At 43.9% G+C, this 12,308-nt stretch overlaps 1 protein-coding gene across 2 annotated transcripts; it reads left to right on the top strand.

The window, feature by feature from the left end:
- The first annotated feature begins 1,948 nt into the window (after nucleotides 1-1,948).
- Nucleotides 1,949-4,634, top strand: LOC111162077 (late cornified envelope-like proline-rich protein 1). 2 transcript variants are annotated; one of them, XM_022526280.1, is made up of 3 exons: nucleotides 1,949-2,065; nucleotides 2,215-2,222; nucleotides 4,210-4,634. In XM_022526280.1, exon 3 carries the CDS (start codon nucleotides 4,224-4,226, stop codon nucleotides 4,518-4,520), a length of 297 nt encoding a protein of 98 aa, XP_022381988.1. In that variant the 5' UTR covers nucleotides 1,949-2,065; nucleotides 2,215-2,222; nucleotides 4,210-4,223; the 3' UTR covers nucleotides 4,521-4,634. The 2 variants fall into 2 exon arrangements, with proteins under 2 accessions (XP_022381988.1, XP_022381987.1); XM_022526279.1 differs by lacking the exon at nucleotides 2,215-2,222 and having other exon boundaries at nucleotides 1,965-2,065; nucleotides 4,203-4,634.
- The last annotated feature ends 7,674 nt before the right edge of the window (nucleotides 4,635-12,308 follow it).

The following is a 12,308-nucleotide window of genomic DNA, read 5'->3' as shown; positions in this document are numbered from 1 at the left end:
TCTTTCTTTCTTTCTTTCTTTCTTTCTTTCTTTCTTTCTTTCTTTCTTTCTTTCTTTCTTTTTTTCTTTTTCTTTCCTTCTTTCTTTCTTTCTTTCTTCTTTCTTTTTAAGATTATTTATTTGAGAGAGAGAGAGAGTGCACATGGCAAGGAGAGGCAGAGAGTCTTAAGCAGACTGCAGCTGAGCATGGAGCCCAACACAGGGCTTGATCTCCTGATGCTGAGATCACAACCTGAGCCAAAGCCAAGAGTCAGATGCTTAACTGACTGCAGCACCCAGGTGCCCCCATATCACCACGTCCTTTGACATCACCATCACAAATAATTGCCCGATGGCTAGCGTTGGTCCAGAGCTGAACAGCAGGTGGAGCTGAGCCTCTTGAGATGGGTACAGAAATTGCTTCTCAACAGCTTTGAAGAGCTAGAGCTTGTAACAATGAAAAGGATAGGGCAAAGAAAATGAGTGTTGAGGGGTAGGCTGTACCAACACAAGGGGTCTGATACCAGTTGTCCTGGTGACAGGGAGTTAAATTCTGGCCCACACTCCCCTTTTATTTGGGTTCATTTGGGTTTCAATTGTGTATGACATTCCTTCTCCTTTGTAAATACCAAATAAACCATATATACTGGTATTCCCCATTCTCCCTAGTACATTGTCTCTTCTCTCTTCCAAACCTCTCATCCTTATCCACTCAGCAAACACCTGTTGTACTCAGTCAAACTCAAGTTCTCAGTCTGCTCCGTAGCACAAGACTGGAATCACATTCCCAATAACCATTCAAGATGTTCACTGTGACCACACAACGTGCACAGACTTAAACTCATCTTTTTCTCACACAAATCTATTCTGTTTCCTCATCACCCATTAATAATAATACCTGGGAGTCATCTTTCATAATTTTCTTCTAAGTTTCCCATTAACTGAATCTCATAAACATACTTCTCTGATGATACTTCTCTCATCAGCATGCTTTCACTACCACCACCACTGCCTTCCTTCAGACTTGGAGATGTTTATAACCTCTTTGAAACAGACTAGTGCAACGTTTGACCCATCCCCCAGTCGTCCCACACTTTGCTGTCAGAATCTCTGTCAACACCTTAGACATGATCCTTTCACCATTTTAACCAAAAGTCACTCATGGCTGTCGGTGAATGACTGCCAAGATGAACTTTCTGAGTTCAAGGGATTATGTATTCCACTCCATTTGTCTTTCCCACACCAAATTCCTACTACGACCCCAGGCACAAATCTGTTCCAACCACAGAGACCCACTGGCCAGTCCTTTGAAAAGGCAAGGAAGAAACTTTCTCAGAGGCAAATCTTTCTACTCTAAGACCAGATCTGGGATTAACCCAGTATGTCAGAACTGGTCAGGAGCATCAAACTCAAGTTCTTTACAGTAAGCAGGGTTTATCAAGGATATCAAGGGTGGCCACTCCCTGATTGAACAAAAATTGCAAAGCACAAAAATCAGTGAGTTATAGGCAGGAAGGAAGAAAAAGAGCTAAAATAATCCCTGGACTTTGGCTAGGTTGTGTGGAGTGTTATAAAGAGACTTCAGAATCTGATATTAGAAAAATAGGAAGGAGAGAACCAAAATGGTTGTGAGCAATCTGGGAAGCTCTCCTAGAAAGGTGGAGAAGGGGCAAGTTAAAAGGAGTTAAAATTTGGGGGGGAAGAGAGACCATGTGTAAACAGAGATTTTCTGCTCCTAGCAACAATGAACCTCCCTATACTTAGAGTTCAGTAGTCTTCATTATGGTCTGATTTCACCAGCATGAATTTTGAGTGACCTTGGGAGAGAACATGACACCAAAGGAAGGTTGATTAAACACAAGTCCTATTTTCAAGGGCCTGAGTTGAGCTCGGAGCTCTGGAGTCACACAACAATTGCTACCTGATGATGCAGTGATGAGGTCACAAGTGGGGCTCCCCTTTTCCCCCCACCCTTGGCTTCCTCAGAGCTAGGCAGAGGAACCAGAAGGAAAATCCACCTTCTCACACACAGCAATACCATCCACCTCACTCGACTACTTGTCAAGTTCACTACCAACACAAAGGGGTGAGTTGCATTTGGACAACTGCAAATGCCCCATCTTTTCCCTCTCCTTTCCTAAGAGTGACTTAAAGCACCCCAGACATTGAACAGGGTTGAGATGATGGCTATTTTTTTTAATTTTATTTTTTATAAACATATATTTTTATCCCCAGGGGTACAGGTCTGTGAATCGCCAGGTTTACACACTTCACAGCACTCACAAGAGCACATACCCTTCCCCATGTCCATAATCCCCCCCCCCCAACCCCCCTCCCCCCATTAACCCTCAGTTTGTTTTGTGAGATTAAGAGTCACTTATGGTTTGTCTCCCTCCCGATCCCATCTTGTTTCATTTACTCTTCTCCTACCCCCTTAACCCACCATGTTGCATCTCCTCTCCCTCATATCAGGGAGATCATATGATAGTTGTCTTTCTCCGATTGACTTATTTCGCTAAGCATGATACCTTCTAGTTCCATCCACGGCATCGCAAATGGCAAGATTTCATTTCTTTTGATGGCTGCATAGTATTCCATTATGTATATATACCACATCTTCTTTATCCATTCGTCTGTTGATGGACATCTAGGTTCTTTCCATAGTTTGGCTATTGTAGACATTGCTGCTATAAACATTCGGGTGCACGTGCCCCTTTGGATCACTACGTTTGTATCTTTAGGGTAAATACCCAGCAGTGCAATTGCTGGGTCATAGGGTAGTTCTATTTTCAACATTTTGAGGAACCTCCATGCTGTTTTCCAGAGTGGTTGCACCAGCTTGCATTCCCACCAACAGTGTAGGAGGGTTCCCCTTTCTCCGCATCCTCGCCAGCATCTGTCATTTCCTGACTTGTTAATTTTAGCCATTCTGACTGGTGTGAGGTGGTATCTCATTGTGGTTTTGATTTGTATTTCCCTGATGCCGAGTGATGTGGAGCACTTTTTCATGCGTCTGTTGGCCATCTGGATGTCTTCTTTGCAGAAATGTCTGTTCATGTCCTCTGCCCATTTCTTGATTGGATTATTTGTTCTTTGGGTGTTGAGTTTGCTAAGTTCTTCATAGATTTTGGACACTAGCCCTTTAGATGATGGCTATTTTTGAATGAAAGCATCCCTTCATTTTCAGAAGCAAGAACTGGGCTATGCCTCATTTGAAATAGAGATTCTTAACAAATTTCGAGTTTAACTTAATTATCTCTCCAGAGAGCCATATTGCTTTCAAAACTAAATTAGATAAATGTATACTTTTATATCGTTAAAGGAAATCAAAGGAGTGTCAAATTAGATACAGCTTACAAGTATTGTCAGGGACTGAAAAGCCCTGCTCATATCTAGAAGTCAAATCATCCATAGAAGACCTAACTCAGGGCAAAACTTAACAGAGGAGGAAAAAAATTCTTCCTTAAAATTATATTATCTGGCTCTCAAATTCATATTTTCAGAAGAATTAGAATTTCCCTGTTCATCTCCTCCTTTCCTGAGTTCTTCACTTCCCCTAATCATGGGGAGGAGTCACAGAGTGGCCTGTGGGAGTCCAGCCATGGTAGAGATTCAGTTTCTTTCCATCCCCAGTTTTCAAGTGAAGAAAGCAATTCTCAAGGCTTTGAGGGCTTAGGGAAGACACAGTAATGAAAGAAGTGTCCTGAGTCTCTAAACCTGGTAACATACCTTCTCATTCCATCTCCAGAGGGTTAGAGTAGTAGCCCTGCAGGAATTGTTTCAAACCCTTGTTGTGCCATGAGTGCTTTTAGCAGTTTGACCAAATTCATGACTTCAGAATAATGTACTTAAATTAATTACTTAAAAGACATGGAGTTATAAAAGATGCCACTTATATTGATAACATATGATTAAATATGGTTTTATCATGGGGTGGGGTTAGTTCCAGGACCCTAGGTTGAAAACTCCTGCTGAGGAATATGGAATTGAGACAAGGTAAGTGAACAAAAAGCAGGGTAAGGGTGAAGAGACCAAGAAATGTTGTCACCAATGACTCCAAGGACAGAAGGACAGCCCTTAAATGAGAATTTGGTCTAGAGCCCGAACCATCCCAGGAAAGTTTTTCATAAAAGCAAGGATGAGCAGGAGGTGTGAGTGGGAAGCCTCCTGGTCCTCTTGCAGTGTGGTCTCCCACATATGACCTGTTGCATATTTCTTTACAGGACCCAGAAAATCAAAAAAGAATGTCGAGTGATGATAAAAATAAATCTAGTGAACCTAAGAATGAGCCCAAGAACTGTGATCCCAGGTGTGAACAAAAGTGTGAAGCCAAATGCCAGCCCAGCTGTTTAAAAAAGCTGCTGCAACGGTGCTCTGAAAAGTGCCCACGGGAAAAGTGCCCAACACCACAAAAGTGTCCACCGTGCCCCCCACCATGTCCCCCACCGTGTCCTCCTCCATGCCCAGCTCCCTTCCCCTCCAAGTCCTCTTCCAAGCCCTGTCCTCCTAAATGCCCATCTCCCTGCCCACCCCCAGAGTGAGGCACCAAGGGTACCACTCATTCCAGAACCTCCAACATCTCTACCATGTTCACCATCTTATCCTGAAAGCTGAAGCCATGAACTGACAAGTAAACGTGTTCCTCTGCTGCACAAGTCTTTCTTCTCCTGTTTTGCTTTGTTTTGACAGTTTGGGGTTTTGTTGTTGTTGTTGTTTTCCAGCACTAAACCACCAAGAAGCAATCCCTAGAGAGTGAGGCTAAAACCCTGACATTCTACAATCAACGGTTTTTGAAGACAGCCTCCCCTCTGGCCCTACTGCTGCATATAGGAATGTGGCATCTCCTGAGGGGTGCATCCAGGGCCTTCAGACTGAGAGAGCCATAAATATGGCTGTTAACAATGGTTCATCTCAGGAGCCCAAGCCGCCATGACAGAGGAATAAGGCAAAAGGGGAAAAGAAGAGTGGGATATAGAGGAAAGGTCCAGTCTGGAAAGGCTCAGGAAAAATTCTGCCCTCAGCTATTAATCCCACTGCATAATTCTTGTGCAGAACACTCTGAAAACAGGCTGTGTGGGCTTCAACTCTAGCTCTGTTCTAAGCTATGGTTTCCTGCTCTCTGTAAAAGGAATGCTGATGTTAACAGTGGGCTTATAGGGTCTTGTCATGAGGCATAGGAGGTAATGTGTGTCCAGAGCCTGATATACTGGGACATAGCCAGCACTCAAAGAGGGGAACACACAGCACCTGCCCAGGTTTCACATGTCACCCCTGAACATAATTGCCCTGTGCCTTTCTTCCTCATCAGGTACAATATTTAGGTTCTAACTTATACCTATAAGCACAGCTAGGCACTCTTTCCAAAAATTAAAAAAAAAAACAAACAGTACTACCTGGGTGGCTCAGTCATTTGAGCCTCTGACTCTTGGTTTCAGCTTTGTGATCTCAGCATCATGAGATTGAGCCCAATGTCGTCAGGCTCTGTACTCAATGAGGGGTATCTGTTTGAGATTTCTCTCCCTCTCCTCCCTCTGCCCCTCCCCCACTCATGTTCACACTCTCTAAAAAATAAATCTTTTTTTTTTTTTTAGATTTTATTTATTTGACAGCCAGAGATCACAAGCAGGCAGAGAGGCAGGTGGTGGGTGGGGTGGGGGTGGGGAGAAGCAGGCTCCCTGCTGAGCAGAAAGCCCGATGTGGGGTTCTATCCTAGGACCCTGAAATCACAACCTGACCCAAAGGCAGAGGCTCAACGCACTGAGCCACGTAGGCGCCCCTCTAAAAAATAAATCTTAAAAAAAATAAAAACAAAGTTGAAGTTGTGAATTACACTAATGTCAGCAGGCTGGTTTGGATACTGAGCCATAACTATATAACAAGTCACCATGGAGAGAATTCCAGTGAAGGGTGCGTGGGATCTCTATTAGGGAAACATCCTGAGAATCTACAAAATTTCAAAAGGAAAGCTTTACATAAAAAAAAGGATAAATTCGAAAGCACCTCAATTAGGAATGAATGGGAAAAATATTCACAGCTGCTATGTTAAGTGGGGATTATTTACAAGTGGCTAGGGAAAGCCCACATCAACCTTGCTCAATTCACAAAAGGGAATATATCAGTTCACTTTGCTGGGAAGGGTATTAGAATAGGAAGAGGGCATAGAAATAGAACTGTAGGAAATGGGGTGTTAGGGCCTGGGAATGTGGTCACCATTTCAATCTCCCTCATCTCCACCAGTCTCTACTCCTCTTCAGGGTGGGTCTCCTTCCCTCCTAGGACCCCCTCCATGTGGTAAGGTCTTTGGCCAAGTGCAGACCCAGTTTGTTGATGAGTTGAGCTTGAGATGCTCCTATTACTTCTGGGAAAGAAACCTGATTGCCCAGGAGTACCCTGTGGCCACGTGGATAAGAGAGCTTTGCCACACAGACCAAACTAGTTTGTCATCACAACCCACAACATTCAAGTGGAACTAGGTTTAGGATTCTCTGTTATCACAGTAAGGGGAAATGAGAGAGGCCAAAGCTAGGGAGGCTCCCTATGGAATCATGGCACACAAACAGCTTTCCATCCTTCTGAGTCTAGAAGCTGGTACAGGACCACAAAGGTGCAGTAAAAATAGATAGTCCAAAATGTGCTCAAGACATCTGGGACCCCCACCAGACCAAGTCATATAATTAGGTAGTTGCAGAAGCAGATTTTTGGGACATGAGTGCTAAGACAAGTCTTTAAGGCATGCAATCCCTCCTTTTCCAGATGTGAAGATTACTACCTTCTCTGACGTGAAGAGGCCTTAGTGTCCCCCAAGCCCTGCAGAGAGGTGCCTCCTGGATACTGGGAACTTCTGGATAGCCTAGTTTAGGACATTAGGGTCCTGTAGTCAACTGTTGATAAAAGATGGACAACTCTTGAACCTCAGTAGAAATCATGAGTAAGGGTGGGAGAAAAGATGGAGAAGGAAAGAGAGAGAGAAGAAATAGCACTATAATGTGACAGCATCTTCCATCTATTTAATGATCACTTTTAAATAATAAAGCTGAAAATCCCAGTGCTACAGTGTGTCACTGTTGAGAGCATAAAGAGACAAAAATCATTTTAGGGAATAATTTGAGAAATATGGAAATATGTATCAAAAGTATAAAATGGTTTAATCCTTGGACCCAGTTGTTCCATGTCTTGGAATCTGTGCAAAGAAAAATAATTCCAAAATGGAAAAAAAGAAAAGCTATGTAAAAAGCTAATTATAACAGTGTGATTTAGAAATAATTTAAATATCTAATAGAAATTTGATCAAATACACTTTATTACTTGATGAAACTTTATGTAATTATTAAAATGTATTAAAGGGGGGGAAGCAAGGTCCCAATTGGATATATAGCATAAAAGCAATTATGTTTAACCAAAAACTTCTATGAATGTTGACGATGATGATAGAAGGAAGTTTGTCAATATTCTAGTTATTTTATGACAATGGAGTTATGGTTAACCAATAGAGAATTTTTATTTTCACTAGTCTTTGGATTTTCATAAATAAACTTTTATTTCTCATGTAATAGAAAAATATATATAATCATAAATACTTCAGAAACCTACCAAAGTCCTTTCATTTGCTTAGTGAACTAACTAACTAAATAATAAATAAATGAAAGGAAAAGAAAGAAGAACCACTTCCTACACCTGAGTGCACACCTTGGTTGCCTTCTTTTGAGGGATAGGGTCTCAGTCCCAGGCGTTCAGTGGCTCTGTGGCAGTGTGGGTTAGGGGCTGGTGCTCTCCTGGTTGGCTTTGAGGACACTGGGCACAGACTGGGTGGAGGCCATCTCTGAGAACATGAAACCATCCATTTGCCAATTTAGTTCTCTTTTCTCCCATGTAAATGAAACCAAAGATACACATCTCTTAATGGCTACTTTCCCAGCAAAAGGCTGGATCAAAGGCAATGCCAGAGAAGATGGCTGGAACGTGATGAGTGTGCTACCTTCCTGCAGAATGCCATAATTACTCCTAGCCCCAGTGGCAGTCACTGGAGCCCTGCCCCAAATGGTAGAGAGCTGTATAAATAAATAAGCAACATCTGAAGAGTGGCACCATGAGAACCCTTAAGGTGTTAGTCTTGATGGCTCACAGATACTGTGATAGTGCAGGACCAAGCCTCTCCTGTCATGGAAAAGCTGTAAGAAGAGACTCCACCACAGACCGCCTTGGATGATGGTTTCTTGAGAAGCAGGCAGAGGACTTGGATGTCCTCCCAGACCAGGCCAGCTGAGGGCGGTGCTGTGAGCTGGCCAGTGCTATATGAAAGGGCTGGCACGCAATCACAAGGATGCCTTGCTTTGAAGCTCTGAAGCTGGAAGGAACCATAGAGCTCACTTTTATGTGTCCCCCACATGCAAGTGCCAGCTGGGGAGATGGCCTCAAGGAGCCAGTTACTGAACCTGTCTTATTTCCATGTCTTGCTTTCACATGACCAAATATTCCAGCCAGGGACATGAGCACAGGCACATCCTGGGAGGCTTTATTGACGATGACAAGTCATAACTGCTTTTGTGCCACAGCTGTTGATGCTCAGCAAAGAAATAGGTGGGTAAATACAGTAAGTCAATTGCCAAACATATAAAGATGCTAAGATACAAATTGATTGTAAAATGCATAACAGGGTATTTTCAGATGTACCACGTGCATAAAACCTGTGATGCCTTACCTACAGAGCTCTATGCTCTCTCACAGGCTCGAGGGAAATGATGCCCAGACTGAGGATTTGTGCTTTTCCCACCAGAAATACCCCCATAGATTCTCACCTACACCACGCAGAACCTCCAAACTAGCTTCTGAGGTTCTAAGTTTTCCTTCTAGTCCTTCCTCCAGTATAAGGCAGTCAAGACAGACTGGCTAAAATCTAAATCTAAACATATCACTCCCTTGCTTAAAGCCTTAAAAGGTTCCCTTTTTCCTAAACAACAGCTTGAATGACTTGACAAGTCACACAAAAGTCTTCCAGCACTGCCCCCACCTCCTTTGTTGGCTTTACCTCGCTACTTCTCTCTCCTAGAACTGTGCAGCCTAGCAACAGGTAAATGCTGGCACTTCCTGGCATGACAGAGAGTTTCTGGCCTGTGTGATTTTACACTTGTCTGTCCCCTGCATTCTTTTTCCATTGAGTCCTCCTCTGAATGGTCCACTTGAGCAGATCTTCGTCTCCCTCAGAACCCAACTTAAGGGTCACCTGCTTGAGGAAGCTCCCCCACTGCCTCCTGCAGGCTGGTCAGAGCCTGCAGGAGCATTTTTGTGACCTCAAAGCATCTATGCATTTCTCCTGCAATGCTTATCCCACCATATTCTGTCCATCTGTTTATACTGGGCTGTTCGTGACAATTAATAACAATAAAAGAGTGCGTGTTCAGTGGCTTTGGATGCACTTTTTCTAAAGTGGAAGGGATCGCTCTGGGCTGAGGCCCTGGTTACTATGTTGCTTACCCTCACCACAAGTGTCATTTCCAGAATTCAGAGGTAGGAGAGGGGTACAGGGCTGGCTATGGCAGGCCTGTGGCTGAGAAGAAGGCATCCCTGGAATTGGTCACTTTTCCTTATGTTACAAGACGCAGATCCTGCCAGCCTTCCTCCAGCCTCACCTGGGAAGTATAGCCTGTCTTTGAGCAGATTTCTCACTTTGGAAAGCAATATGGTAAAGGGAAATAGTTTGTCATCACAAAGATGTGGATTCAAAGTGAGCCCTATACTCTCAACTGTGAGGTCCAGGAAAATTGTGTCACCTCAGTGGGAGAAGTGGTCTGTTTATTCCCTTGAAGAATGAGAAGAAAATCCTCACTGAGGTGTGGAGAGGACTGACCAGTGAGGTGGTGAATGCAAAGCCTCTGGCATGGGAAACTGAACTTAGAAAGCCAGGACGCAAAGGCACTCAAGAACCTGGTCAGCTTAGAGTCCCCAATCCCATCTGCTTTGGCATACATCTTGTTCTTCCTTTCTGCTCTGTGAGGCGGTGGGGTTGAAGAGGAAAGAGAGTTAAAGGAAAGGAAGGTAAATATCTTAGAAGGCAAGTGGATTGCCACTCCATTCCCAAACTGGGCCCTGGAGCCCACAGATCACAGTAAGAGCCAGATGTGACTTTTGTAACCCTGAGTGTAAGTGCCAGATGTGGCACACAACATGCCCAGTGTCTCAGTTGTCTGGGTGAGGAAACTTAGCTCCAGAGAAGGAAACATCTTAATCAAGATCACACTGAGTTGGTTGCTGGAACAGTCTAGGATTTCTAACACTAACCTGAGGCAGGACAAAGTGGGAAAAGGACTGAAGACCGATATTAACCTAAACAGTTTAGGAACATACATGTCCCCATTTTTTGTCTCAGGGATCTTTAACCTGGGGACCATGAACCTCCTGAAGGTGAAGATGTGTACCTCTGTATATTTCCTCATCACCTCAGTACTGTCAAAAACCACTGGCTGCTTTGCATCTTTGTTGCCTCCCTCAAGTTTATAAGGAATCCCCAATACAGTGGTGTCCTAAATGTTTTTACATGGGCCATTGCCTGGTCCAGACATGATCTCACCACATGATCTTAAAGAAGGTCCTCAACAGGGGTGCCTGGGTTGCTCAGTGGGTTAAAGCCTCTGTCTTCAGCTTAGGTCATGATCCCAAGGTCCTGGGATCAAGCCTCGCATCGGGCTTTCTGCTCAGCAGGGTGCCTGCTTCCTCCTCTCTCTCTCTGCCTGCCTCTCTGCCTACTGTCTGTCTGTCAAATAAATAAATAAAATCTTTAAAGAAAAAAAAAAGAAGGTCCTCAACACTTTTGTACCTCAATTGCCTCAACTTAAAAAAATGCAGTTGATAAATAATTTAGTGCCTTCTATTTAAAGCACATGTTAGGCTGAAACAAGGAAGGGGAATCAGGTGGCCTGTCACATCCCCTCTGGGTGCAGTGGCCTGTGACCCACAGGCCCTCCCACAACCCTGTGCAGGCAACACTGGAGGCAGGGAAGTGAGGGGGGGGTGGACTCTCCCTAAGGAGCTCACAAGCTCTCCAGTAGCACCTGCTTCCAGGGAATGGGGTGAGCCGCATTCTATACCATTTGGCTTTATCAGAGCCACTGCCCTATAATATGCAGACGGGCCAGCCGAGTGAATCAGAAGAGTCTGGGAACTTTTATGATCTGAACAAAGAAGATAGTTATTTGATGGGAATGGGGGGGGGGAAGCATGTCTTACACACACTTGACTCTCTTCTGCTGACCCTGTATAATTACACACTGGCTCCCAACAATGATAGCTGAAGAAACTTAAAATCTTCAATCTCTGATGGCATTCAATCAGATTAGCCCGAGTCTCACTGGAGGGTTGGTGATGGTTAAGGAAACTATTTAGGCACCTTATCTTAAGATGTAGGATGGGACAATCTCCCCAAAGCAGGGGAGATTAAATCAACTAAGGCTGATTTTTGAGGACTTGGACCCCAAATACTCCCACTCTATGGTCATTCAATCACCTGGCTGGACTACTACCACCCACAGAAGACAGAAGACTAGGTGGATTTTAAGTTATAATCTAATCAAGGAGGATGATTTCCCCCCATCCCCATTCCTGCCCCACCACACAGACATGCATCCACATACTTATAAAGTCATATAGATGGCCAAGCTAATCATTCATGAGTAGCACAGAACGTCAAATGTGCAATGGACCTAGCTTGACTCATAGGCTACCTTTGCTATTTTAATGATAAATAGCAAGCCAGAAAGGGTCAGGGGCTTGCCTAAGGTCACATATCTTGTTAGGGACAGATCCAGGTCTCTGGGCCTCTGTGCAGTACACTGTCTAGTACATCCCAATGAATAGAAAAGCATAAGAAAAGATGAGCCCCAGAAGGACAGAGTAAAGGAGACAGAGTAAGAACCAAGAGAATTGGGAAGGCTTCATGAGGGAGCTGAGTCCTGAACAAAGTCAAATGGCACTAACATTCTATAAATAGCTTGAGGGTCCTGAGTGTTGGCACATAAGTTCTCAAATTTATTCCTCACAAGGAATCTGTGAAATAACATTATCCCTTCCCAACGAGAAGAAATTGAGGCTCTGAGTAACTAAGTAGTTTATCCAGGATACACAAACTCCTTATAATTGAGTCAAGCCCAAGTGAGTTGGGGTCCTGAGCCCGGTTCTTTTCCCATGCATCACTAAGAGCTGGTATTTGACTGATGGGTTGACATGATCAGTGAGTAGCTACTTAAATGAGGGAGTGCTAAGTGGGATTTTACATCTTCATTTGAAACTTCCCAAGAGCTCCAGAAGTTGGGAAGGTCTATTAATTTTCTATTGCTGCT

This window comes from Enhydra lutris, unplaced genomic scaffold, assembly GCF_002288905.1.
Source record: "Enhydra lutris kenyoni isolate GAN:26980312 unplaced genomic scaffold, ASM228890v2 scaffoldscaffold88, whole genome shotgun sequence".
Classification (NCBI taxonomy): Eukaryota; Metazoa; Chordata; class Mammalia; order Carnivora; family Mustelidae; genus Enhydra; species Enhydra lutris.
Note: the sequence above shows the minus strand (reverse complement) of the source record. Positions and strands in the feature narration are given on the sequence as shown.

Coding starts and splice junctions, on each gene's coding strand:
- LOC111162077 (XM_022526280.1), top strand. CDS start 4,224: ATGTCGAGTGATGATAAAAATAAATCTAGTGAACCTAAGAATGAGCCC.